General features: G+C 44.2%; 1 protein-coding gene across 1 annotated transcript in view; it reads right to left on the reverse strand.

Moving 5' to 3' along the window:
* Positions 1–4204: 4204 nt before the first annotated feature.
* TAF3 (TATA-box binding protein associated factor 3) overlaps positions 4205–26191 on the reverse strand; it is a 170952-nt gene continuing 148965 nt past the window's right edge. The window contains exons 5-7 of the mRNA XM_080812158.1: positions 10002–10257; positions 6939–7045; positions 4205–6178 (exon numbers count right to left, since the gene is read on the reverse strand). Coding sequence (XP_080668284.1) covers positions 6064–6178; positions 6939–7045; positions 10002–10257 — 478 coding nt within the window. The 3' untranslated portion in view covers positions 4205–6063. The remainder of the gene's footprint in view (positions 6179–6938; positions 7046–10001; positions 10258–26191) is intronic.

Below are 26191 nucleotides of genomic sequence, written 5' to 3' on the forward strand. Positions count from 1 at the left end.
GGCCTGGGCCGGTGGCACGGCTCTCCTCCCGCTCTCTGCCTCTGTTCACCGGAGCGGTGACGTGGAGGCCGAGCTGCGCGCCCGTCCTGGAGGAGGACACGGGGGGGGGGGGGAGTCTCTCTCTCCCGGTGACCGTCCACGTCCAGTCGTCCAGTAATCATATCACTTGATAAGAAAATTGCCTCGTTACTGCCTCGTCCAACTTTCCAAGCCTCGATTGTCATGTCGAGGTCGCTCCTTGGGTGGGCGGGGGGGTCGAAACCCACATTCTGAGGCTCGTAGAAAAGCCAGAATTCACAGAGCACCGAGAAATTGCGGAGAGAGCAACACAGTACGTACCGATGGAGGAAGCTGAAGAGAGACGCTGCGGCGGGGACCCTAGCCGGCGCCCACTGCGCTCCCACCGTGTGCGGTGGTGCGGGAATTCGTTAACGTTCACAGCGATCCCAAGCAGGTGTTCTTCCTCTCTTCTCTTACAGAGAAGGAAACTGAGCCTTAGAGACATGACTTGTTCAAGCCCATTCAGCAGTTGAGCGACAGAGCCAGGATTCGAATCCAGGTTCTGACTTAAAAAAAAAAAAATAGAAAAAAAGAAAAAAGAGAAAGTGCGCTCTTGGCGGCTCTCATGCTAGATTCCTTAAAATTCAGTTTAAACGTCTCAACAGAATTTGAAGAGAAGATGCGCAGAGCAGAAAGCGTCAGTTTAACGTGTGAAGCTCATCAGAAACACCGCAGGCACCTGGGTGGCGACAGCCGGTCAACGGCGGGCGGGACCGGTCGTCTGACCGTGAACTTCCCGCTGGGACCCTTTGCGAGGTGCAGGACACGTTTCCCACGTGACCGCCGGTGACCGCTCGCCACAGCGCCGGCCGTGGCTCCGTTCCCCTGTGCACCCCGCAGAGCACAGCGCACGTGTGGTGTGCGCGCCCGGAGAGGGCGCGGGTGAAGGCTTCCGTGAGACGTGTTAGGAGAGGGGTGAGTGTGAGACATCCTGGGCCTGTTGTCTGTTTTCGTGAATGTTGCGGACAGCTACGTCAAAACTAACAGAAGAGAGGACAGGTGAGGAATTGGGTTGTTCAGAAATCCATTTACAGAGAGTTCACTTTCTCAGAGCCAGCGAACGAAGTTTAACCAACATTCCAAACAGAGGGACCCTCGGGTGGCTCAGGCGGGTCAGCGTGTGTCTTCGGCTCAGGTCGTGATCCTGGGTTCCCGGGACTGAGCCCCGGGTCGGGCTCGCTCTTTGGTGGGGAGTCTGCTTCTCCCTCTGCCCTCGCCCCGTTCATGCTCTCTCTCTTTTCTCTCTCTCTCTCAAATAAATGAATGAAGCCTTTTTAAAAAAAAGAAGAAGAAGAAGAAGAATCAGAATACAACCTGGTAATATTTTCGGACTATTTGAACTCCCTCTGATAAGTACTTCGATAGTTCTAAGTGAGAGAACTAGAAGCAGCATCGATGTTTTCTTCACAGCACTTCACTTGGTAAGAGTTAGCTCGTTAAGGGACAGTACCAATGGTTATTTTTCAGGTTTGTATCATTTTGCCCAAGATTGTAAACATTCCATTAGTGAAAAATAAGACCCAACTCAAAACCCCGACAAAACTTCCAAAGTTTACCAAAATACTGACAAGGTTGCCAGGATACAACAGGAAATTACTGTTTAGGGCGAGGTACCGAAAAGATGCTGCCGCTTTTTTTTTTTTTTTTTTTTTTTGAGGGGGAGAGAGAGGGAGAAGCAGGCTCCCCACTGAGCAGGAAACCTGACGTGGGGCTCGATCCCAGGCCCCTGGGCCAAAGGCAGCTGCTTCACGGCCGGAGCCCCAGACGCTGCTTCCGTTCTGAAAGCCTCACACGTTGAAATCTCGTGGCGTGTGTATGTGCGTTCACCTCAGGTCAGCTCTGCCGGTTCCTACCGTAATGGAACCACTTGCTAAGCTTTTAAACCTTTGGTCACAAACACAAACATTTCAAAGCGTAAAGCTCTATTCACCTGGAAACCCCCTGCCAGTCTCGGGGGGATAAGGGTGTGCACAGAACCAGGGCGGAAGAACAGCATGGAAGGTTCTCCGGGTCCGATGAAATACACTGTAACACGCGGCGTGTCGTGGCAGGAGGCCGGGGGACCGAAGCAACTCGCGAGCCTCACAAGCCGGAGCCGGGGACGCCGGACTGGGCTCTCACCCGTTTTCGGCACCGGCTTGGGGGGTGCCCGGCAGATCCTGCCCCAGCCGACAGGAGCATCCACGACTGTTCTGCAAGATGCCGGCGGCCGGCGTGTCCGGGCTGGAGGGTAGCTGATCGCAGGCCTTCTAGTCACTCACACCTCAACCGAATGTCACGTTGAAATGATACTGAGGATGCGCTGTGTCGCTGTCCCTCTGAAGACCTCATTTCCAGCGTCGTCCACCGGCCTGCACGCAGGGACTAGTAGTTACTTTATACTTTTTAGCTACGACTAATGCAAGATTCTCAAAGAAATCCTTTCCTTGCGGAACGGCTGATTGCGCCGCGCAGAGACCTCATTCAGGACATGATCCGTCCCGTCTTCCGTCAGGGGAATGCACCGACTTTGAGACTTAAACCTTCTAAGGGAAACTGCTGTGATCTAAAGAGGTTGGCTGTAAAACTGTTTGTGTTGGAAACTTGGCCTGCGCGCGCCTTCCGTGAACTTCATTCATTCACATTCTTAGTGGCGACGTTTCCGTACCTCCGCGTTCATCTTAGACTTCAAATTTTAGTTCGTGCGCCTTTGTCTCATCGCCCTATTGAAAAGGGAACCAAGGCGGTCTAGGTGATACAGCGGAGTAAGGCACTGTATTTTCTCTCTCAAAAAACCCCGACATAGCCGGATGCTCTGATGGCCACTGATTTTCTTCGGGACACCGGGAACCACAAATCAGCTGCGGGAGAAAGAGCCTCCCTGTCCTTGGCCGCGGACACCTTCCGAAGAGAGACCCCGTGTTGGTCACACACGGGCATGGCGCTCTGCCGGCCACGAGGGCTCGGCACGCCGATGATCTCATCACAAGCTTGTTTGCGGGGAGTGAGGGTGTCCCTCTGCCTCTTAAATACCACGTCCTCCAAGGAAATCACTCGCCGGCGTGTTGTGGGTCCCGCAGCCCCCGGACTCCGGGGAGGCTTCCAGAGCTGTGGAGGGCAGACCCCTGCCGCCCCCCGCCCCCGGGCCCAGTTCTGTTCTCCTCTGTCCACAGTCAGAACCTGCTTTTTTTTTTTTTTTTTTTAAAGATTTATTTATCTGACAGACAGAGATCACAAGTAGGCAGAGAGGCAGGCAGAGAGAGAGGAGGAAGCAGGCTCCCCGCTGAGCAGAGAGCCCGATGCGGGGCTCGATCCCAGAACCCTGAGATCATGACCCGAGCTGAAGGCAGAGGCTTTAACCCACTGAGCCACCCAGGCGCCCCAGAACCTGCTTTCTTCTTAAGGCTCGAGTCCCTTAAAGCTTCTTTCCGGATTCCATCAACTTTCCCAACGGGTGTTCCTCTGCCCTCTCGTCCGGTACCGGCCTCCTCTTTGCTTTTGTTCGGCTTCATCCAGCAAAGCGAATCCCATCCGCTCGCTCTTGCCGTCTGTACTCTAAGCTCCACGTCTGTTGTCCTTCATACGACCCGACGGAGAAGCGCGATGCCCAGCCTTCTCACTCGACTCTGGACCACAGGTGTTCTCTTCTCGAATCCGACCCCCGTGCACTTGCCGGCACTTCCCTCGGCCGGTGCGCGGACGGCGGTCCGCCGGAGACTGAGACCGCCAGGCCAAGTCACACAGGCCATGGGGCGGACAGAAGATGGTAACGGCTTTGGGTTTCGAGTGACCTGGACTGGATTCAACTCACTGACCTCGAGGTGAAAGGCTCTGTATTCCATTACTAATCCCTTGAGCTATCCAGCCCCCTGAAAATGATTCTTTGGTTTTATTATTGCAAAGGCCATTTATAAAATCATGAACTGGATTTAGGAAAGCAACCATGAAATAGCATGGGACAAGTGATTGAAATTCCTTCAATGTATTATGGGCTGAAGTCTCCCGACAGTAGGATTGGGGGGAAAGTTATACAAGCCACCTCCGTTCTTATTTCAGTGGTGTGACCGGCTCACTTAAACGTGGCAACTTTAGATCCACTGACCGTGCCTCGGGGAACTAAATCCTAAGTAAAGAAAATGGAAAAGCAAACTATGAAATAGCCAATAATCTTTATTTTGTACTTCCCCACCCCCCATCCCTCTCCCAAAAGCACTAATGGGTATATCTGTGCATGTGAAAATACTGTATAAAGTATTTAGGATGATCTCAAATGAATTAAACAAAACAAAACAAAAAACACATAGCTCAACATAGATGCTTCGTTTCTTTGTAGGGACAGAAACATTTTGGCTTCTAGAACACAGAGGGCAGTGAAATACTGCACCCTGAAAAGGTCGGCTCTGTTTCCACTGATTTGCAATTTAACATTCATGGCAGAAAACCTCATTTCTCTAACCACATAATAAGTTTTAAAATATGACTAATTCATACACTAATATCAATTTACTTGGCATTAAAAAAATTCACAATTTCTATTAATATATTTGTATTAGGTTCAAAGCCCATATTCTAGCATTCAAGATATCCATTACACTGGCCCAAATTGGGATTATTTCAAAATCAAGTAAAAGTCCATATTTATTCCAAAGTTGCTAAAATATGCTAATAAAGTTAAATTTGATGTTTTACATTAAAAATAAAATATTTGGTTTATCTCTCAGACATCTATAACATATAATAAATAGTGGGCAGTATAGTAATATAATAAAGTTTTGTGATACCCTGAAATTTGATGAGTTTTCTTTAAAAAAAAAATTCATAATATACTTCATTTCAGCCTTAAACCACAATCTCAATGAACAGATTTGCAGAAATAAAACAATATAAACACAAAATGCTACAGTATATATGTTTTTTCGTTTTTTGTTTTTGTTTTTTGTTTTTTTGTTTTTTTGTTTTTTACTTTTGGGGAATCTACATGTCCGTTTAGTTAAAGTTAAGTCAAAGAAACTTAAGAGATAACAAAACAATTTCAAAGCATAAAGTACAGACTTAAATCGCCTTGTCGTCCTTCCGACTGCGAGGGCCCTCTCCCCCACGGCGTCCGGGGCCCAGCACGGGCTCAGCTCTAGGTAGGCTACTTGGAACTATGGCTCTGCTTCTAGCCTTCTTTGCGTATGTACAGCAGTTAATTACAGACGTGGCTGAAATCACCGTGGATTTCAGAGAAAGCCAGAATTAAACACGATAAAAATTTAAAAAATAACTACTTCATAAATATTTATTATTTACATGAGGGGAGAGCTAGTCAGGGACGGGGGGTTTTATACAAGTTGATGACATGTAGAGCCGTGGGAGGAGCGCCACGGTCAGGTGCCACGGACATAGAAACCACGTGCGAGTCAACAAAAATAATCTGCGCCAAAGCAAACAGGACATGATAGAAACCTTTTTCTTAAAAAATAGAAGGTATTTCACAAAAGCCTGAACATTTTACATGTTAGTACTAAAAACGGGACTGGGGGTGGGGAAGCTTCATATATTTTCATCACAAAAATATTTACCGGTACTCCCAGTGGAGTTTCTTTTCTGTCATTGTGATTATCTTACTAGAGAGAGGGGGACGGGCTGCAGACTGTACAGACTAGCGGCGTCCGGGAGTGACAGTCGAGGCGGCTGACACATTGTCTTCTCAGCTAACACCTTAGCGAAAAGGCCCTGGAGAGAATAAAGAAAATCAGAAGGGAAGATGATGGTCTGTTTATTAATAATACTTGTCACTGGTCATAGAAAAGCGGGGGCGTGGTGGTCCTGAGCCACGGCTCGCCTGGAGTCCGTCTGCTGTCACGCGGCCTGGGCGGCCCAGGCCGGTCTGTCGCGGCGCCCGGTCCAGGGTGGACGGCGTGTTCTCGTCCTCGGGCTTCCGAGACCCACTCTCTGCGGGAATGTGGGGTGCACGCAGGATGCCGGGCCGGCCCCAACTCCCTTCCGAGGCGGTGCCGCTCGTCCCCGCCGCGGGACACGTCAGTGTGCCCGGTGCTTTCGCTTTTTGTGCTTCTTATCCTTCTTCTTGTTGGCACACTTGGGGCAGAACCACTGCATTTCCTCCGGCGGCGCAGCCATTATTCCGACACAGGGCCTACGTGGGCAGGGGGAGAAAAGATTTTAGATCAACCGGCTTTATGCATATATTCTTTCCCTATGTGTGTCAGTAATTTTAATTAAGTAATTTTTAGGCCCTGGCCCATTTAGTGGCGCCCGGGCTGGAGAGCTCCAGCGCACGCAGCGCTGCTGCTGGGCGCGTGGGCTACCGGGTTGCGGGGGGCCCTTTCGGAGGCCCCGCTGGGGGGTCGGTGGTCACTCGTCCTTTCAGCCAAAACGGGCTAGTTCTTCCGAGCAGAGGCCTGGTTTTTATCTTAGAGGTGTCCTATATCGTGCAACTGAATAGATTTCAATCTTTTTATATCTGATGTTTAAAGTATAACACGAGGAGATTATCGGAGTAAACTGTGGCAGTGACTCTTCAGTTTGGGGGCGCGGCAGGGAGAGGCATGAAGAGCAGACCAGCCATCTCGCCCCGCACCTCGCCAAGCACCTACCAAGGGCTTCCCTCCATGCTACTGCCCAGTGCTGCAGCATAGAAAATTACTGGAAAAAAAGGAAAGGGAAGCCCTACGGTTTGGGCTAGGCAAAATATTTGGAACTTAGGCTGAAGAACAACAGTCCAAAGGTTCTTGATTTTAGCCTTAATATTAATCCCATGATAATCTTACTGCGATTCTGCTCCCCGCACTGCTCCTAGGACAGTAGTGGAACTGCGAGCACGACCAGGATGGATGGCGGTCACCGCTGTGCCCTGAAGAGCCCCACGGGCAGCCGGCCCCGCCCACAGTGCTCACCAGTGATACCAGTCATCACAGTCGTCACAGCCGATCATGGGACTCCCATCGTCCGGCTTGTTGCATCCGGGGCAGATCCAGATCTGATTCCCCCACTCATCCCGGATCTGAGGGGGAACAGGCAGGCGGGGGGTGGGGAGGGAGGAGGCAAAAACAGAGATGGAATGGGAAAGAAAGAACCAAAAAGAGGACAGGATAAGAATGATTACTTTATCACTTTATCCCGTGAACCTCATAAACAAACAAGTTAAACTAAAAAGAGAGCCAGTGGTTTTAACAATTTACTGAAGTCCTGATTGCCATCATCACTACCCCAGGATCCCGTGAAAAAGAGAGAGTCACTAAGTACTCAGTGAGAAGATATTTCTGATGAATCTTTTCAACTCTCTTTTTTAAGTCATAAAAACACAGCATTTTAGAACCAGTTCTATGAACTATATGACCGGCAGCCACTTTGATCTAAAAACCACTGTAAGCACGTAGGTCGGTACCGATTCAGGCCATCATGGCAGTGGCAGCTGGTGTTTCGGCAAGCCACGGAGCTCGGCCACAGGCAGCCTCCTCGGTCACATCCACAGGCATGGCATTAATGTATGCAGCCCAGTGTGCGCGTATCACCTTATTACTTATTAGCCAAGCCCTTCTCCTGAACTGGCTGATAAGATCAAGGATATGAAAGAGCTGTTACTAAGTAACTTTCCATTCCCTTTATGACATTTTCAACTAAAGCACAATCAACTAAAGGGCAAATAACATAAGGGGCGCAGACAGCCAACGAGCTACCTGTTTTCACATCATTTGCTATAGACGTGCTGTGCTCTGGGGTTTGCTTTCCTTAACTCAGCAGCTCCCAGTGAGAAGCATCCCGAATTAGGTCGCTTCCTCAAATCCCACATTAATAAAACCAATTTGGAAGAAACAAATCTATATGGGCCTTCCAAAAACAGCAACGACCATGAGCTGATTTTCAAAGTTTCTACAGTAACAAGGCCAAGAGTCTCATTCAGTTTATTTGGCAAGGAACAGTCGGTTTCTATGCTTTCAAACACGACACTGAGTAGATACTCAGAAAAGAACGGCTCTGTGTGTGATGGGCGTACTGCGGACACTGATGCTTCATATATGAAAGCCTCCCAAAGAAACCGGGGCCGCTACGGCTCTGATTTAGCCCCCTCTATGTCTAAGGGCAGAGGACCACCGGTTCCCAGGTGCCAGCCATCCGGGTGTAGGACACGTCCAGCGTCCTGTGCCCTGAAGTGGCCATGCATGGCCAGCTGGGCTGCTGGGTGACCTCTCTTGAAATGAGAAGGCCGTGACTCTGTGGCTACACGAGAAACTGGCCCAGCATCCTTAATAACTAACATCCAGCCAGTGTACTGAGTTCTTTCCAACATCTTACTTTGTTTACTCATCGTGAAACAACCCTTGGATAGGGGACGAACGGGGAAACCGGAGCTCGGGGAATGTAAGTCACAATAGCAAAGTCCCACTGTTAGGCAGTGACATTTTTGCTTGATAGCCCGTGTTTTCCCCCAAATTACACATTTTGGTCTCTGTCTACAAAATGTCTCTGAGCAGATACAAGTTTTCCATCCATGCTGCCTATGCCAATCAGATCCATCTCCAGGAGTTAGCCCAAAAATCCACTGGAGAATCAGAAATTTTAGGTAGAACACACTGTATTGATCAGCTAGTCTAACATGAACCCCCTCATTACAGATGAAGCTATGGAGGGAGAAGAGGTTAAATATAAACTCTTTCCTGATCAACCAACCCGTCTTGCAGTGATGTGACCTCAATTTAAACACCTAGAACAACTGGTCTTTGAATGGGCCAATTTGATGATTACACCTTTTTTTTTTTAGGGAGAGAGTGTGCATGAGCAGAGAGGGACAGAGGGAGAGAGAATCTTAAGCAGTCTCCACATCCAGTGCAGAGCCTGAAGCGGGGCACGATCTCACGACCCGGAGACCACGACCGGAGCTGAAATCAAAGTCAGATCTTAACTGACTGAGTCACCCCAGTGCCCCAATGATCACAGATTTTTATCGTATCTTCTAATTTTGTCTTGAATTGCCAATATAATATGTTTCTGTTAATTTTTCATGTCTTTATATCCTCTCTCAATACTTATGAGATTTTCTTCTTATCCTTTATATCATCATAGTGCCTCGAATGTATAATGATTTATTGACACTTCCTTCTAAAATGCCTTAAAGAGATATAATATTTACCTGATTTATAACCACCACCCTGAGTCCTACTTTCCAATCCTATCTATTCAGACAGGCCTGTGCCACCCGGAAGATGACCACAGTCTACACATTTGGTGGTCCCAGCAGTATCGCACACAGAGTGCCTCTATGTGCCTAAAATCTTTCTGTTGTGTGTCTGTCACTCCACAGTGCCCAAGGGACCTATTTATAAAAACGTGTCATTACTAGATTGACTTCAGGGTTTGACTAAGCCCTGATACTGCTCAGTATGGGGAAAACACCTGAAAACAGTCCCGTGACAACAGTGTGAATTCATTCAACAAGCCGAGCTTGACCATCTACAGACGTGCTTCCGCACTCAAGCTCGTTTCCATACCATGCGAGTGCTAGTATATTCCAGACCTTTGCCAATGAAATACCGTAATTAGCAATGTTACCCAGAAACAGCATCTGGCCCATAACATCAGTGCACATGATGTAACTTACACTCTGAAGCGAATAATTTAATTGCTTGATCAAGAAATTCAATGTGGGATTTAAATATCACCATCCGTCCCTGTATTTCTGCACTGACGTTGTTGATATATGTATAAAACAATATAAACTAAAGAAAAACAATGCTTTGATATTATTTACGGAGACTAAATCTGCAAACATCTTATATAATACTCTACGGCCCAAAGCTTGAAAATGCAGGGGAAAGTATCTTTTTGGTCATAAAGATCAAATCCTCCGAAATCCCGTAATGACATATGACATGGCTTCTTAGCCGAGAACATGCTCATGGTGGAAGAGTGAGCTCCTAGGGGCTCTTCCTCAACTGCTCCAGAAAGAAAAGGCAGCATACCACGTAAGTGCTGACGGTCTCCGTGACCACACTTCGGACCGGCGCTTTGGATGTTCCGGCTCCGGAGACGGCTGGGGACGGGGCTGGCATCAGAGCGGGGGCCACGGCGGACTGCGTGAGGAGCGGTGAAGGCACCGGCGCGGGGGCGACATGCATGGGGACGGGGGCGGGGGCTGCAGCGGGTGGCGGGGTCTTGGGTCGACTCAGCGAAGGGGCTGGCTTAGCTTCAGGGGCTGGGACCACTTTGCTGATGACGCTGTCGACAAGAGAAAGAAAAGGAGAAGTCACGATGGGCCAGTGGAGCCAAACCAGGCATTTAGAACATTATCACAAGTAACTTTCTTCTTTGAGGAGCAAAACATTCTTCTGCGTGAGCGTCCGGGGACAGCTATAGAGCTGGGGTGCAAGGTGCCCCCCATTCCCTTCTCAGCTTGGTCAGAGTCAGGCTTGCAGGGAAGGGTTAGTAGCAGGAGTGAGGGCCGCGACCCTGGGAGGGCTCCCTTCCTGCCCTTTCCGGCTGGCGGGTCTCTGTGTATCCCCAGATACTGGACTCGCGCGGTTGCAGACTCAGCTCAAACCCTAGATCTGGCACAGGCTAGCCCCGTGAGCCCGGGGAAGTCATTTCAAAATACTGTGCCTGAGCATCTGTACCAAGGTGGGTACCATCCTGGGCACTTGGCATATATCCCCTCAACCAGTCCTCCCAACAACTTCGAAGAAGTTACCACGATCCTGTTCCACAGACAAGGGAACAGGATTAGAGAAAGGAATGGGGGTATGTGGGTAGCAGCCTTTGAATCAAAGTCTGTTCAATTCCAAATTCTTTCTTCATTTTTAAAAGAAGATTCCTTATTTGAAAGAAGAAAAGTTACATATTAATTTCAAGCAGAGAGAGGACAGCATCACAGAGAGCTTAGGAAAGAGAGATACACAGACGTGTGCCTTTGCCACATTTGCTTCTGATCTCCCTTCCTCCCCCGCAAGGAACCAATGTCCTCAAGCCGGCAAGGATGCTTTTTTGTAGATACCTGCAAACAATAAGTACTGAACCACTGTTTTTTGTTTTTCAACTATATAAATAGAATATTATATATTTACTCTTTGCAACTAGCTTTTCCTAGTTTGTTTGTTTTTTTAATTGAGATACAGTTGACATATAACCTTGTGTAAGTTTGAGGTGTGCACTGTGTTGGTTTGATACATTTGATACAAATTGCGGTGACTGTAGTATTGTAATAATGTGATTATTATAGTAGGGGTCAGCAAATGCCTTTATCATGTCACCTCATTACTTCTTTTCTGTATTGTGAACACTTAAGATCTAGCCTCTTTGCAACTTGGAAGTTTATAATGCAGTAATGTTGACTATAATTTCGATGCTCTGCATTAGAGCTCCAGAACTTACTTCGTTACCTACCAGCGGCCCACTTAGTTTTATGTGTCTTGATTTATCCATGTTGATGCATACAGATCTGTATCATTAACCTTTATTGTTATATAGTATTCAGTGGTATGAATAAGTCAAAAGCTTTGTGCCCACTGCCCTACTGAGGGTAAAACAGACTATCTTATAAATGTAATATCCCTATTGGAAACATGTTCAAGAATTTCCCCAGGTTATACAGTCCCACAAATTAAGTTGCTGGGTCCCAGGATGTGCACGCTCTCATCTTTACCAGGTGTCCCAAGCTGTTCCCTACAATGACTGACCAACCAACCTCCTCTTTCTACTATCCCACACTCAACTTTCCAAGCCCTGCTTTGCTGATCAACAAAGTACGATACACACAACTGCCTCTGAGGGTTAGAGTGAGAGCCTGGACAGAGAGAAACATGCTAAAAACCATCAAATGTAAAGTGTGAACAGCAGCTGATGGCTGTCGCTCGGGATGATCACTGCCATCACCATTGCCAGCCTGTATGCTTCTATCTTCTCAAAGTCTCCGTTTAGAAAGCACGTCCACTAAAAAGCATTGATTCTTCACTACTCTCACTACAAGTTTTTTTTTTTTAATGAATGACTGGATATTTTAGACTGATGTCAATTTTATTTTATTATTTTTAAGATCTTATTTATTTGAGAGAGAGAGCACGCACAAGCAGGGGGGAGCAGGAGGTAGAGGGAGAGGGAGATGCAGACTCCCGCTGAGCAAGGAGCCTGATGCAGGACTTGATCCCAGGACCCTGAGATCGTGACCTGAGCCAAAGGGAGATAGTTAACCGACTGAGCCACCTAGGCACCCCTCTTTAGAAGTTTATAAAACAGAGGCGCCTGGGTGGCTCAATGGGTTAAAGCCTCTGCCTTCAGCTCAGGTCATGATCCCAGGGTCCTGGGATCGAGCCCCGCATCGGGCTCTCTGCTCAGCGGGGAGCCTGCTTCCCCCTCTCTCTCTACCTGCCTCTCTGCCTACTTGTGATCTCTGTCAAATAAATAAATAAAATCTTTAAAAAAAAAAAGAAGTTTATAAAACATTAAATTATTTTAAAAATTCTATGATGTAAGCAAATAATTAATGCCGTCTAAATGCTTTCCATTTGTCTCATGCAAGTGTGACCGCCCTCTTAACTTGAATGCAGACAAAGACCGAGAACATTTAAGATAGGCTGTTTGTGTAGAAGACACTCAGTACTGCTTGGTACAACTAACAGTGAGTAGTTACTGAACACTTACTAAGTACCCAACTGTTCTCAGCACTGGAGAGCCAACTGCACGACAGGCACCGCGCGAAATGCTTACTTGCCTTACTCACTCGATCCTCACAACAACCAAATGCGATGAAAAACTCTGACTGTTGGGGCGCCTGGGTGGCCCAGTGGGTTAAGCCTCTGCTTTTGGCTCAGGTCATGATCTCAGGGTCCTGGGATCAAGCCTGACACTGGGCACCACTCAGCAGGGAGCCTGTTTCTCCTTCTCCCTCTGCCTGTCTGCCTACTTGTGATCTCTCTCTGTGTCAAATAAATAAATAAAATCTTTAAAAACAACAACAACAACAACAACTCTGACTGTTGTCCTTTCATGAACCAAGGCCCACAGAGATTATGAACCCTGTACCAATTCATAGACTACTGTGAGGCGGAGCCAGGATTTAAACCCTGGCAGTCTGATTTCAAAACCTGTGATCCTAACAACATACTATGCTTTCTCTCTCACTGCTTACCGAGTGCATTTTGCCTTACACATAAGGTGGGAATTCAAAGACCTCACTCTGGGCATATTTATATACACAGAGCAAGCACTCCTTATTTTTATGGTTAGACTAAAATGTTACACACTATTTTTGGAGGCAATTTCCCATAATGGTTTGAAATACAGGTGCTGGAACCAAAACTAAAGGAAAAGTAAGAACCCAGAGAGGTAAGTAGAACACAGATGTTTCTCCCTGAGGGCGTGTGTGCATACTGCAATTCTGATCTTTGGTTTTGATAAAGAGGACAGGTTTCAAAGCCCAGGACTGCCAAAGTGGAAAGTCTAACAGAACTCCCATCTCACATTAAAAACTCCCAGCGGGCTACAATGATTAAATAAGAATGAATCAGAGCCTTGTGAATTCTTAGCTCTGCTGGTCTGGGACACTGTATTTAAAGTACTCTGGACATGCAAGGTGCCTTGGTACCCAGCACTAAACACTGAGAGGAAGTAACTTAAAATCTAGGCCTTAAATTATTATTATTTTTAAAGATTTTATTTATTTATTTGACAGAGAGAGCGAGCACAAGTAGGGGGAGCAGCAGATGGAGGGAGAGGGAGAAGCAGGCTCCTTGCCAAGCAGGGAGCCTGATGAGGGGCTCTATCCCAGGACTCTGGGATCATGACCTGAGCCAAAGGCAGCAGTTTAACCAACTGAGCCACCCAGGTACCCCTAGGCTTTATATTATTAATGCAGACAGTTACTAAGGAAAAAAAAAAAAGGAGCACATAATCAAAGAAAACCAAACATAAGAGATAGTATCAGGGACAACCAGAAGATAACAGACAGAATAAAGGGACCCAAAAAGACTGCAGAGACTAGAATTATCAACTACATAGCAACTCTGCCTCCAACATTAAAAAAAATAAAAGGCAAAGCATGACATTACCTGCAGGTAATAGAAAGTTATAAAGAGTGATCTAGCAGATTTGAAAAGAAACAAACTGACCTAGAAATGAAAAATATAGCAACAAATTTACTCAAAATTTACCCTCAGCAGAATGACAGAACTAAAAACTCAACAAGCAGACAGAAGAAATGATCTAGAATGTAGCCTGGAGGGGCAAGGAGAGAATACAATCAATTACGACATGTCTAATAATTAGTACATGTTTAATCATCATTCTAGAGAAAGAACGGGGCAGACGCAAAATTGTAACAAGAGTATCTGAGGATTTTTACGGACTGATGGCAGATACCAATCCACAGAACTTAAGCAGGCCAACAAGTCCCAGGCAAGATAAAGAAAGAGAGATCTGCACCTAGACACATCAGAGTGAAACTACAAAACATCATTAAGAGGAAAGTCTGAAAAGCAGTGAGAATGGAGACAGAACATTACTTTCAAGGAAACCGATGGCGGCTGACTTCTCCACAGCAACAACGAAACTGGAAGACCGTGGAATAACATCTTCAATGTGTTGAGGAAAAATGCATTTGTCTTTGAAAACATCTCTCAGGAATAAGATGAAATAAAGACATTTTCAGGCAAGCAAAACCCAAGGACTTGCCAACAGTAGGTCTTTACTAAAGGAAATTCTAAAGTAGCGATTCTCCAATGTTTTGGTCTTAGGGACCGCTTTACATTCTTTTTTTTTTTTTTTTTTTTTTCAAGATTTTATTTCTTTATTTGACAGAGGGAGAGATCACAAGTAGGCAGAGAGGCAGGCAGAGAGAGGAGGAAGCAGGCTCCCTCTTGAGCAGAGAGCCCGATGCGGGACTCGATCCCAGGACGCTGGGATCATGACCTGAGCTGAAGGCAGAGGCTTTAACCCCCTGAGCCACCCAGGCGCCCCACCGCTTTACATTCTTAAAAATGACTGAAAAACCCAAAGAACTTGTGCTTATGTGCACTGTATCTGTCAATATTTGCCATATTAAAAATCAAAACTGAGAATTTTAAAAAAAATTAGTAATTCGTTTAAAAGAAAGAATAATAAACCCATTACATGTTAACAGATAACATTTTTTACAAAAACAATTTGGGAGAAGACTAACACTAGGCTTTATACTTTTGCAGATCTCCTGAATGTATGCGTATGTAACTTCAGAGGGAAGGAGTGTGTTAATGGCCTTTACAGATAATTGTGTAAATTCTTCAATACCGCACCAAAATGCAGTGAGTGATAGTTTCTTAAGTTAGTTGCTATGTACACTCTGAAACGGTATTGCTAATAAGCTTTCCACATTGCATTACATTAAAATTCACTGAACAGCTAGCGCTCTGAATAGTTCTTTTACCCACACATGGTTATATAACATCATGCACTGGTTTGTAATACTGGTTCACGGACTTACACCGATCTTCCAAATACTTACACATTTCATTGCACAATATTAAAATCTCACACTTGTTGGTGTTACCATCACCTCATCAAAAATGTCTTAGAGTACCGAGGAGCTGTCAACTTGGAATATGTTTTCCAAGACTCTAATTTTTTACTTAAAAGTTGCCATTTTATCATTTATGACAAATATTCACAGGTATCTTCCTTGAAGCAACGGGTTTCCTTTGTTCTTTTCTGAAGAAATGTTGGCCGAATATCCAAGTTTGAATAACCATCGTTTGTCAGTTGCTCTTTCAAGTAAAAATGGCGTCTTGAGAAAGGCTGCTGTTTGAGCTTGCAACTTAAATAATCACACAAATGCTTTCTTTCCCTCAAGACAATGATCATAATTTAGCATGGAGAAAGAGTGTGTTATTAGAACTTCCTATTCCATTGCTATCCACTCTGATGCGCAAACTACCAAAAAGCTGGATATTCTGAGGGCCTGTGCACCACCCCGAGCACCTCTTTTCTAGAAGAACTTCAGGAAAAGGAAGGTGATCCCGTCAAGTCTGAGATGCAAGGAAGAGTGATAACATGCTAGTGAAGTTACGTAGACACTGACTAAAGGAACAATAATAATAAAATATTATGGCATTATTTAAAAAGATGAAATACATGGAAACAATAATACATAAACCAGCAGGGAATGAATAGTGCTAAAGCCCTCTAATGCACTTCTATTATCTGGAAGGAGGTCTAAAGTTATTAAATTTAAAATGCGGTAATTTCTAGATAACTATGTAAAGATTAGGAAAGAGGTATATGTGTAACTTCTAAACTAGCATGAAGAAAAATGGAATGTTGGGGCGCCTGGGTGGCTCAGTGGGTTAAGGCCTCTGCCTTCGGCTCGGGTCATGATCCCAGGGTCCTGGGATCGAGCCCCGCGTCGGGCTCTCTGCTCGGCAGGAAGCCTGCTTCCTCCTCTCTCTCCGCCTGCCTCTCTGCCTACTTGTGATCTCTCTCTGTCAAATAAATAAAATCTTTAAAAAAAAAAAAAAAAAAAAAAAAAAAAGAAAAATGGAATGTTAAAGCAAAATAACCAATCTGATAGAAGGAAAGGAGAAACCTAGAATAAGAAAAATAGAAAACCCAAAATAAGGGGGATTGTAACTCTAAAGATCAATGGTTATATCATCTAAATGCTCTAAACAATTTACTTGTCAGACTGGGTAAAGCCGTGAAACCTAACAGGATGCTATCTGGAGGAGGCACATGTGAAAACAGCAGTGGAAAGGCTGAGGAACTGGCCAGCAAACAAGGCATGTGGACATAAGGAAACGTGACAGCACATAAAACACACTGCAAGGGAAGAACTACCAGTGGTAATGAAGGTTTCTTCATAATGATAAAAGGTCCCAACGTGCCAGGAAGACTCGACACTTTAAAACTGGACTGCACCTAGAAACGTACCCTTAAAACATATAAAGCAAAACTGACAGAACTGTAAGAAACAGACAAATTCACAAGTGTAATTGGGGATTTCAGGGTATCTATCTGGAACTGACAGAGTAGGCAGTCAAAAAACCAGTAAAGGGACACCTGGGTGGCTCTGTCAGTTAAGCATCTGCTTTCAGCTCAGGTCATGATCCCAGGGTTCAGGGATCAAGTCCCACACCAGGCTCCTTGCTCAGCAGGGAGCCTGCTTCTCCCTCTGCCTGCTGCTCCCCCTGCTTGTGCCCTCTCACTCTCTGACAAGTGAATACATAAAAATCTTTAAAATCAAAACAAAAGGAAAACAGTAAAGAGGAGCCCCTAGGTGGCTCAGTTGGTTAAGCGTCTGCCTTCGGCTTGGGTCATGATCCTGGGGTCCTAGGATCGAGCCCCACATGGTACTCCCTGCTTAGTGGGGAGTCTGCTCCTCACTCTCCCTCTGCCCCTCCCCCGGGGTCCCCCACCCCTCTGCCTCTCTCCTCTCTCACTCACTGTCTCTCTCAAATGAATAAAATCTAAAAACAAAACAAAACAAAAAAACAAAAAACCCCCCAGTAACAATATATAAGGTTTGAACAAAATAACAAAAATAACAAAACTGACCCAATCGACATTTTAAACTCTGTGTTCAACAAATACAGACTCTTTATTCTTTTCAAAAACACTCCAAAAATGGGGCGCCTGGGTGGCTCAGTGGGTTAAGCATCTGCTTTCAGCTTAGGTCATGATCCCAGGGTTCTGGGATCGAGCCCCACATCGGGCTCTCTGCTGAGCGGGGAGCCTGCTTCCTCCTCTACCTGTGCCTACCTCTCTGCTTACTCGTGATCTCTGTCTGTCAAATAAATAAATAAATTCTTAAGAAAAAAACAAAACACTCCAAAAAAACCTGAGCAAACAATTCCCATAAGGCCGAAGAATAATTTGAATAGTCTGTACACATACATGCTTGTTACCCTGGCTATGCTAGGAGCTCCTCAAAGAAATGTAGGGTCTTTTTCTTTCTGTATCCCCAGCACCTAACCTGGTAACTGGCACTTGTAACCACCTCAATCTGAACATATTTAATTTTATTAAACAAAAGCTGGTCCTGCAAGTAGTGATTTTTTAGAAATGATACACTCAGGGAATTTTCCTAGCCAACAAAAATAACAGGAAAAAAACCTGCAAAGTTACATGCACTACGATGTGGGAAGAAAGACGGACAAAGGACAGGAGAGGAAAACGTGGGGTGTCAGTAAAGCCAGAGGGAGAAAATGCAGGGAAATACCAGATAGGTTAGGAGGGTGGGGGAGACCCAGGCACCTGTGGTTGTTGGTTCCACAAAGCCGATGGGCGGGAGAGGGGGGCGAACAGGAGGAGGACAGGAAGAAGCAGCAGCTTTGTGATCTGTGAGGACCAGAGGTGGAAATCCACCCGGAAATCTAAGATATCAACCAGAGGAGGCTACTGGAGGGAAGGACATTTTCCGTCTCCTACCTACTCACAGGAATGAGGGGTGGGGACTTACAAAAGGACATGCAGAGAATTTGTTCCTCTGATCATCACTTTGTTGCAAAGTCACTATTAGCTATACCAGTGGAAAAATGTTTGCTGGAGGTAACAGCTGAACCTATTACCTAAACTCCTCTTTGGGTATTCACGTGATCTAATAGACAATGATCATACAAAATTGAGAGTTAGCTTTGTTTGAATTGTAAGATGGTGTAGTTAATTTGGAAAAAAGATAACTCAAATTACAGGGTATATCTTAGATCATAAATTCTGAAGGGATTAAATATTTAGTAAAAGAAAACATAAAACCATTAAAATATCCTAACAGACAAGTAAGCATATGTTTTTAATCTTGGGGTAGAAGAGGATTTTCTAAGTATCTCCGCAAACGTAGAAACCATAAAAGAAAACACTGATTTGATTGTGTAAAAATTGTAAATATCATACGCAAAATAGCATAAAATATCTTAAGCAAAGGCAAAAGACAAAACGGAGGAAAATTATTTGCAATATACATGATAGAAAGTTCAGTTCCTATGATATAAAGAGTTCTTTCAAATCAAAACCAAAAAGACAAACATTCTCACTAAAACATGAGCAAAGGACGCACGCAGGTGACAGCGAAAGAAACAACAACCGCCAACAGGAAAAAAAAGTTCTACAACCAAAGACATGAATGTGAAAACAACAATAAAATACCTTTTTGGATACAGATTAAAAAGATTTCAAGATGGGGGAGTGGGAAGGATGGTTGTACAGCCCTTCTAAATGGTTACCAAAACCTTAAAAATGTACTAGTCCGGATCGGCAACTCTATGTGTAGAAAGCGATCCTGAGGAAATAATTAGACAACTATGCAAAGATACGGGTAAAGAATATTATTATTATTTTTTTAAGATTATTTATTTATTTATTTGACACAGAGAGAGAGATCACAAGCAGGCAAAGAGGCAGGCAGAGAGAGAGGAGGAAGCAGGCTCCCCACTGAGCAGAGAGCCCGATGCGGGGCTCGATCTCAGGACCCTGAGATCATGACCTGAGCCGAAGGCAGAAGTGTAACCCACTGAGCCACCCAGGTGCCCCCGGGTAAAGAATATTATTAATAGCATTGTTTATCACTGCAAAAAATCCCCAATACTACAATGACTATAGTTTAAAATACCCCCAAATAGGGGATCGATTAAATAAGTGAAGATTAATCGATTAAATAAGTGAAGGTGACACACGCACACATAGATGATGTCTACCTCCCGGAAACTTACAGAGAGTATGCGTAAGAGAACCCGATTTTTGTAAGAAAAAAAAAAAAAGCAAGTAAGAATGCACGAGTGTGTATTTAGAAAGATGTTCAAAACAATATCCACCAAAATGCCCTGAAACTGGCTCTGCATGTGGGGGGCTATAGGTGGTTCTTTCTTTTTTAATTTTTGTATTTATAAGATTTCAATTCCGGTAGAGTTAATACGCAGTGTGATATTAGTTTCAGGTGTCTGATATAGTGGTAAGTGTTTTTTTTTCTTTTGGTTTATCTGTAAATATCATATGTAACTTACATAATAAAAAATTTAAGTTAGAAACACTTGCCACAATATATACATCCAAAATGTTGCTGGGAATTGTGAGTGATGGTTTGAACTGCACAATTATGATCTGTCCACTTTTCTGTACACATGCTATAGATTATTTAATAACCTTTTGGGAAAACACGATGGCTTGGCTAAAGCCTTCCAGCCAAATGCTGAGCACGGTCTGGTCACAGAAGTCCCAGGCTAAATTCAAAAGCCGCTCAGGTGAGCGCACTAAGCGGAGTGTACCATCATTAACAGAGATCAACAAGAAAAGGGGCAAGGGAGGAGAACCCTGTAAAGCTATGCTATTCTGGCACACAATTAAAATCATAAATTTGTACAGCTGGGAGATATTAAGATGGGTTCACATTCTCAGGTCTTTTCTTTCCAAAGGAAGACAATGTGTGTAGTTACTTTGTGTCCCAAATACGTGCACATCTGTGTCCATCACCCACATTCGGCAGACATTTCTTAGGAGTAAGGTGGATATATCTGTCTTTCAATTATCTGCAGTATAAAACAGTATCTTAATATACATTCATCAACTTTAATAAGCGTAAGGCCTAATGTTGCCTCGAGAATTCTTAAAAATAAATATTTTGCTTTTGAGTATTTTTGTCGGTTTAAAAGATCCGAGATGAGGTCAATTTCCTCTTTTCCTTCCTTCCTGCCTGCCTTCCTATCATCATACTCAAAGAGTTCCAAGGCCACTGAGATTTCTAGTTGCCAGCATGAATTCGGGTTTCTCACCTGGGAACTGACCCTCAGACCAAGAATGATGATAACATCAATGTCAGGATCAAGCACATCTTGAAGGTTGCGATCTACCTATTGTCTGGAAGTGCTTTTAAGTTGCTTTGAGCTCTACCAAACACATAATGAACATCATCCGCCTTGCCTGAGTCCAAGCCCTTTCATTTTCTTCCATTTCTCTTAGATTTCTCTCTTAATCTATAAGGCCTGTGGATGGTGCCCCCGAGAATGGTTTAGTTTTAGCTGTACAGCCAGTGGGTGTAGAGATTGGCCATCACTTCATGGAGCAGGGCCATTCAAATTTTCTGAGTGGCAAAAGGAAAAACATTCAAGTGGGTACTCAGTGTTGATGAGACAAAACCTGTCCTAATTGTCTGTTTCCAAGAGATCAGACTGGTCACTAAAGTGACTTGTTTTTCCCAATTCCTCTGCATTTCACGAGAAAATACACAAGAATCTGAAAAGTTATTTTTGATTTTGGCTGCTAGGTGACTTTTGTGGTAACCAGATACATAGCTTTAAGAACAATCCTTTCATTATCTCTTCAATTTTGCACATTCCAGGAATAATAAACAGTATACCATGATATAATTTCTCATCGCCTGTGAGATAAGTTATCATCACCTAACCTAATTAAGATCACTGTAAAAATAACTCCGGATTCCTCCGGGCCTTCACTGCCAATCTCCACTGTTCTATGCTTCTGAACAGTGTTTTGCTTCTCTCTCTTTTTCTCCCTGAAGTATCACCTTTTCCCCCCCGACTTAACTGCACAGCAGGTTCTCCCCCAGCGCTTTCTGTTGACTAAGCAATGTCACTCAGAGTAACCAACACCGCCCACAGCTGTGTCCCACAATGGCTCCATGCTGCTAACGTTACATCTTGGGGAGGACTGGATCAGAGTGCCCTAACTGCTATAAACACTGGCGTTATTCATAAAGACGTGTAGAAGGAGGGTTTTTCCGTGGGATTTCTTTACCTGTTTCCCCACCACAAAACAGTGAAAGAAACAGAATGGGTCATGGGCTGCTTGGCCTGTAATGCAAACTCACAGCTTGACAAGTCAATAAAGAGCCAATCCTCACCTCTCCAGCCACACGGAGCCTCCAAGGTTAGAGGCAAACACGATTTGGATAAGTCTGCCCAGGGGGTTTAATGATCCTTATTATTCAGCTATTGTGTGCAAACACTAGGAAGGCAGTAATTTGAATTATCAAAGCCCCCATAACTGGCTACTAACCTGCGTACAAAGTTCAAAAGTTCCCTTTCAATGGTTCGCTTATTCACCCTTAAAAGCAAACAGCCATTTTTAAATGTAACAAAATAAAGCCACAGGTAAAAACTGCTGTAATCACCACCAGGAATTTAATGTAAACTTTGGGACAGGCAAGTTCTTCACTGCTTGAAAGAAAAACCACTTTGATTTAAAAAAAAAAAAAATGTTCCTTAAGCCACAACTCGCTTTTCCTCTTCAGCTCTGACATTTTAGTCAATCTCAGAAACACCACGTACCGTCCAAAATAACATACAAGACAAATTCCCGTGTTGCGTTTTACACTAACTCCTCACAACACACACAGAAAGCCCACTGAGATTTCACTTTAGTATTACTATAAAACTGCCTTTTTGGGTCACAGTGGTTTTATAAAGCCATCACGGTTTTGTTTTCTTCTTTTCATTTTGCAAGTCCTAGAAATACTCTACGAAGGGCACCTGAGCCACTCAGGCTTCAGTGACCCAGGATCATGTCCCTGGAGTCCCAGGGTTGAGACCTGCCTCGGGCTTTTTGCTTCTCCTCCTTCTGCCCCTCCTCCCACTCACACTCTCTCAAATAAATAAATAAAATCGAAAGAAAGAAAGAGAGGGAGAGAGAGGAAGAGAGGAAGGAAGGAAGGAAGGATGGAAGAAAGAAAGAAAGAAAAGAAAGAAAAAGAGAGAAAAGAAAAGAAAAGAGAAAAGAAAACGAAATGCTACCTCGAAGAGTGCCAATCAGCCTCCGAGGGCCCCATGTCCCGGCCCTCCTGCCCTGTGTGTCCCCTGAACGGCCGGGCTCGCTGACCTGCAGGACTAACAGGGTTCTGTGAAAACGACAGTGGGCAGCATCCGCGCTACGGGAGAAGAGACACTGAGGCTTCTGATCTGCAGTCTCTGGGATCACTTGCTCTGGGGAAGTCAGCTGCTACGCCAGGGGGACGCAGAAGCTGCCTTTGGACAAGACCCACATGCCCGGCAACGGAAGCCTCCTGCCAACAGCCACGCACGGGAGCTCCCAGCCCCTGCTCCAGCCCGGGCGAGGCCTCTCCGCTGTGCCCCGCGCGGCAGCCAGACGCCAGACCCGAGTCAGAACCACCCAGACTCCCGAACCATAGGCACCTGGGAAGTAACACGTTTATTGCTTTAAGTTGTTAAGTTTTAGCGTCACTGGTTATGTGGAAGTAAGAAACAGACCAAGTGTTTATCTCATGTAGGTATATAAATAAATATTCAGAATTTACGACAAATGATGTTTTAGAGTATCAGTGCTTAAAATGCCAAATTGTAACAGCGTCATTTCCATATTTCACATTTGATCAAAAGGAACAAATACCCCAAAGACAATTACGAGAGTCGGTTTTATGTTGATTCTTCAAATCAATCATTATTCCTTATTCTTCTTGATCCTCACAGCTCAACTTTTAGCATTCATATAATTAACGCAACTGTAAATGGATTTAATTCCTCAAGCTCATGGCTTGCCTCTTGAATATTTACATCATCTCATAAAACGGGCATTTTATCTTGTCATAGCCCAAGAACATATCAAGTAGGAAACATTTTATCTTTTAATTCAGGCATGACCTATTTGAAAAATGAAACAAATTGCATGAAGTAATTAGAGGAAAATATAGCCATTGTTGAATCTTCACTTCCAAAGGAGATACCCAAATGATTATACTTGTATTGTTGAATGCTCAAAATCTGTAAAATATCCTAAAAGGGTATTGATACTCAGATAAATCATAAATAATTCATATTTTTTCATTTTTGCAAAAAGATACAGTAGAAGGATATTTTTTTAAAAATGGAACAAACGTGGTCACTATTTATAGGGAAAGGAATGGGAATTGTAGGGCGAAAGACGTGATGGCAGGATCTCTCTGGATTGGTTTTATTAGAGCTTCAACTTTGGAATCAAGTCACTTCTTCATATGTGCAGTAGAACGAATTTATGAAATGGCTTACAAGTTGAAAATAAATGGAAATAAAGGAAACTCCAAGTATATTATGTTGGTGATAAAACCACACAGGAAGAAAAAAAAATTTCAGGTGAGTTTAGGAGGACGGCATTTTGGTTACACACCCATAGTGGATTTATCTTAAGAACAAATGGAATGCCACATCTCCTTTATCCCTTCATTTGTTGATGGACATCTGGGCTCTTTCCATAGTTTGGCTATTGTGGACATTGCTGCTATAAACATTCGGGTGCATATGCCCCTTCAGATCACTACATTTGTATCTTTAGGGTAATTGTTGGGTCACAGGGTAGCTCTACTTTCAATTTTCTGAGGAACCTCCATACTGTTTTCCAGAGTGGCTGCACCAGCTTGCATTCCCACTGACAGTGCAGAAGATGTTATATATATATACACACACACACACACACACACACACACACACACACACACAATGGAATACCATGCAGCCATCAAAAACACACAAAATCCTGCCATTTGCAACAACGTGGATGGAACTAGGGTATCTTGCTGAGCGAAATAAGTCAATCAGAGAAAGACAATTATCATATGATCTCTCTGATATGAGGAATTTGAGAGGCAGGGCAGGGGGCTATGGGGGGTAGGGAGGGAAAAAAATGAAACAAGATGGTACCAGGAGGGAGACAAGCCATAAGAGACTCTTAATCTCAGGAAACAAACTGAGGGTTGCTAGGAAGTGGAGGGTAGGGATAGGGTGGCGGGGTTATGGACAATGGGGAGGGTATGTGCTATGGTGAGTGCTGTGAATTGTGTAAGACTGATGATTCACAGACCTGTACCCCTGAAGTAAATAATACACTGTATGTTAATAAAAAATTAATTAATTAATTAAAAAAACATATGGAATGAAGAAAAAAGGAATCTTTAACTTTATTCAGCAGGCTTATTAATAGGAGTAATAGTGGTATTGTTGCTTCTAGTAACAATCATTATTAAAAGGGCATTACTTTTTCATATAGTTCTTATAAAATAAAGCAAATAAGTAATTATGTTAACGCTGTTAACAATCAAGACTTCTAATGTAAAAGAAAAGATGGGGAAATAAATTCAAAGAAATAACAGTAATGTTAAATCTTAGCTGGAAATAACAGTATAGATTTATAATTTGCTTTCATTGTAAAGGCCTAGAAGCAAGGACATCCCTAGTAGCAATGATTACCTCTAGCACCAGGCTGTGATTCCTAAAAACCGTTCCCCACAAAAAGGAACCAGTGTTCCTTAAAGGAATGACTAATTTCAGGTCTGTGGTCAGGAAATACAGAAGATAAACCAGGAACGTTTCGTACCAGAAAGTGAGAGAGCTATCAAAGAGGAATGAGGTTGTGATAAATCCCAGAAGACCACACAAAGACCCATCAGTGAAGCTGGGACCATGTGGATATTTAAAAGAATGGGGGGGGGGGCGAGGGGGGAAGAGAGAAAGAAAGAGAGAACGAGGAAGAGAGGGAGGGGGAGAGCGAGAGAGAACTTTCTAAAACCAAAACTCAACAGTCACCACAGGAGATTAACCACGGCACGAACTCCAATTCTTTAGACTAAAGTTTGGCAAGTAAAAAGAAAGAATCAAGCATTTATCCTGTCTCTTATATGAGCTATATTTCAGGGTAACCGAAATCCCCTACTTGATGAAGAAAAATTTGTCTTTATTGAGGGATTTCGGCTAATAAATGTGAAAGGAATGACTTAATTAGAATAAATCTACCATTTCACAACTCCTAATGAAATGACCGGTCCAGCATCTGCGGCGTCACGACAGCTAGAAACGTGCCTGCTGACGGCAGTTAGAAATACAGAGCAGCAAAACATCCTTGCGAAATAAGAGCTGAACTTGAATCTAATCATATCTTTAGAGCTATAAGTCTTTAGTGCTAAATGCCTGTGACAGGGATAAAACAGCAATTGAAATGATGCTACAAGGGAGTAAGCAGAGAAATCTAGAAGGAGAGGCATTCTCACTGGACGAATGACCTGGTTTTTTCGAGGAGTGAACGGCGTGGCCAAAGAAGGACGGAGAGCGAGAGCTCTAGGTTCAGAGGTACTTAGTCTGGTTTGGATCCTGATTCAAACAGAGCCACTGTCCACATATATGTTTGAGACCAAGGGAGGCAACCGGATAGGGGCTGGGTAGGAAACAGCAAGAAAATGTTCACATACCTGATGTGTGGTAAAATG

The sequence above is a fragment of the Martes martes genome, assembly GCF_963455335.1.
Source record: "Martes martes genome assembly, chromosome: 8".
Classification (NCBI taxonomy): domain Eukaryota; kingdom Metazoa; phylum Chordata; class Mammalia; order Carnivora; family Mustelidae; genus Martes; species Martes martes.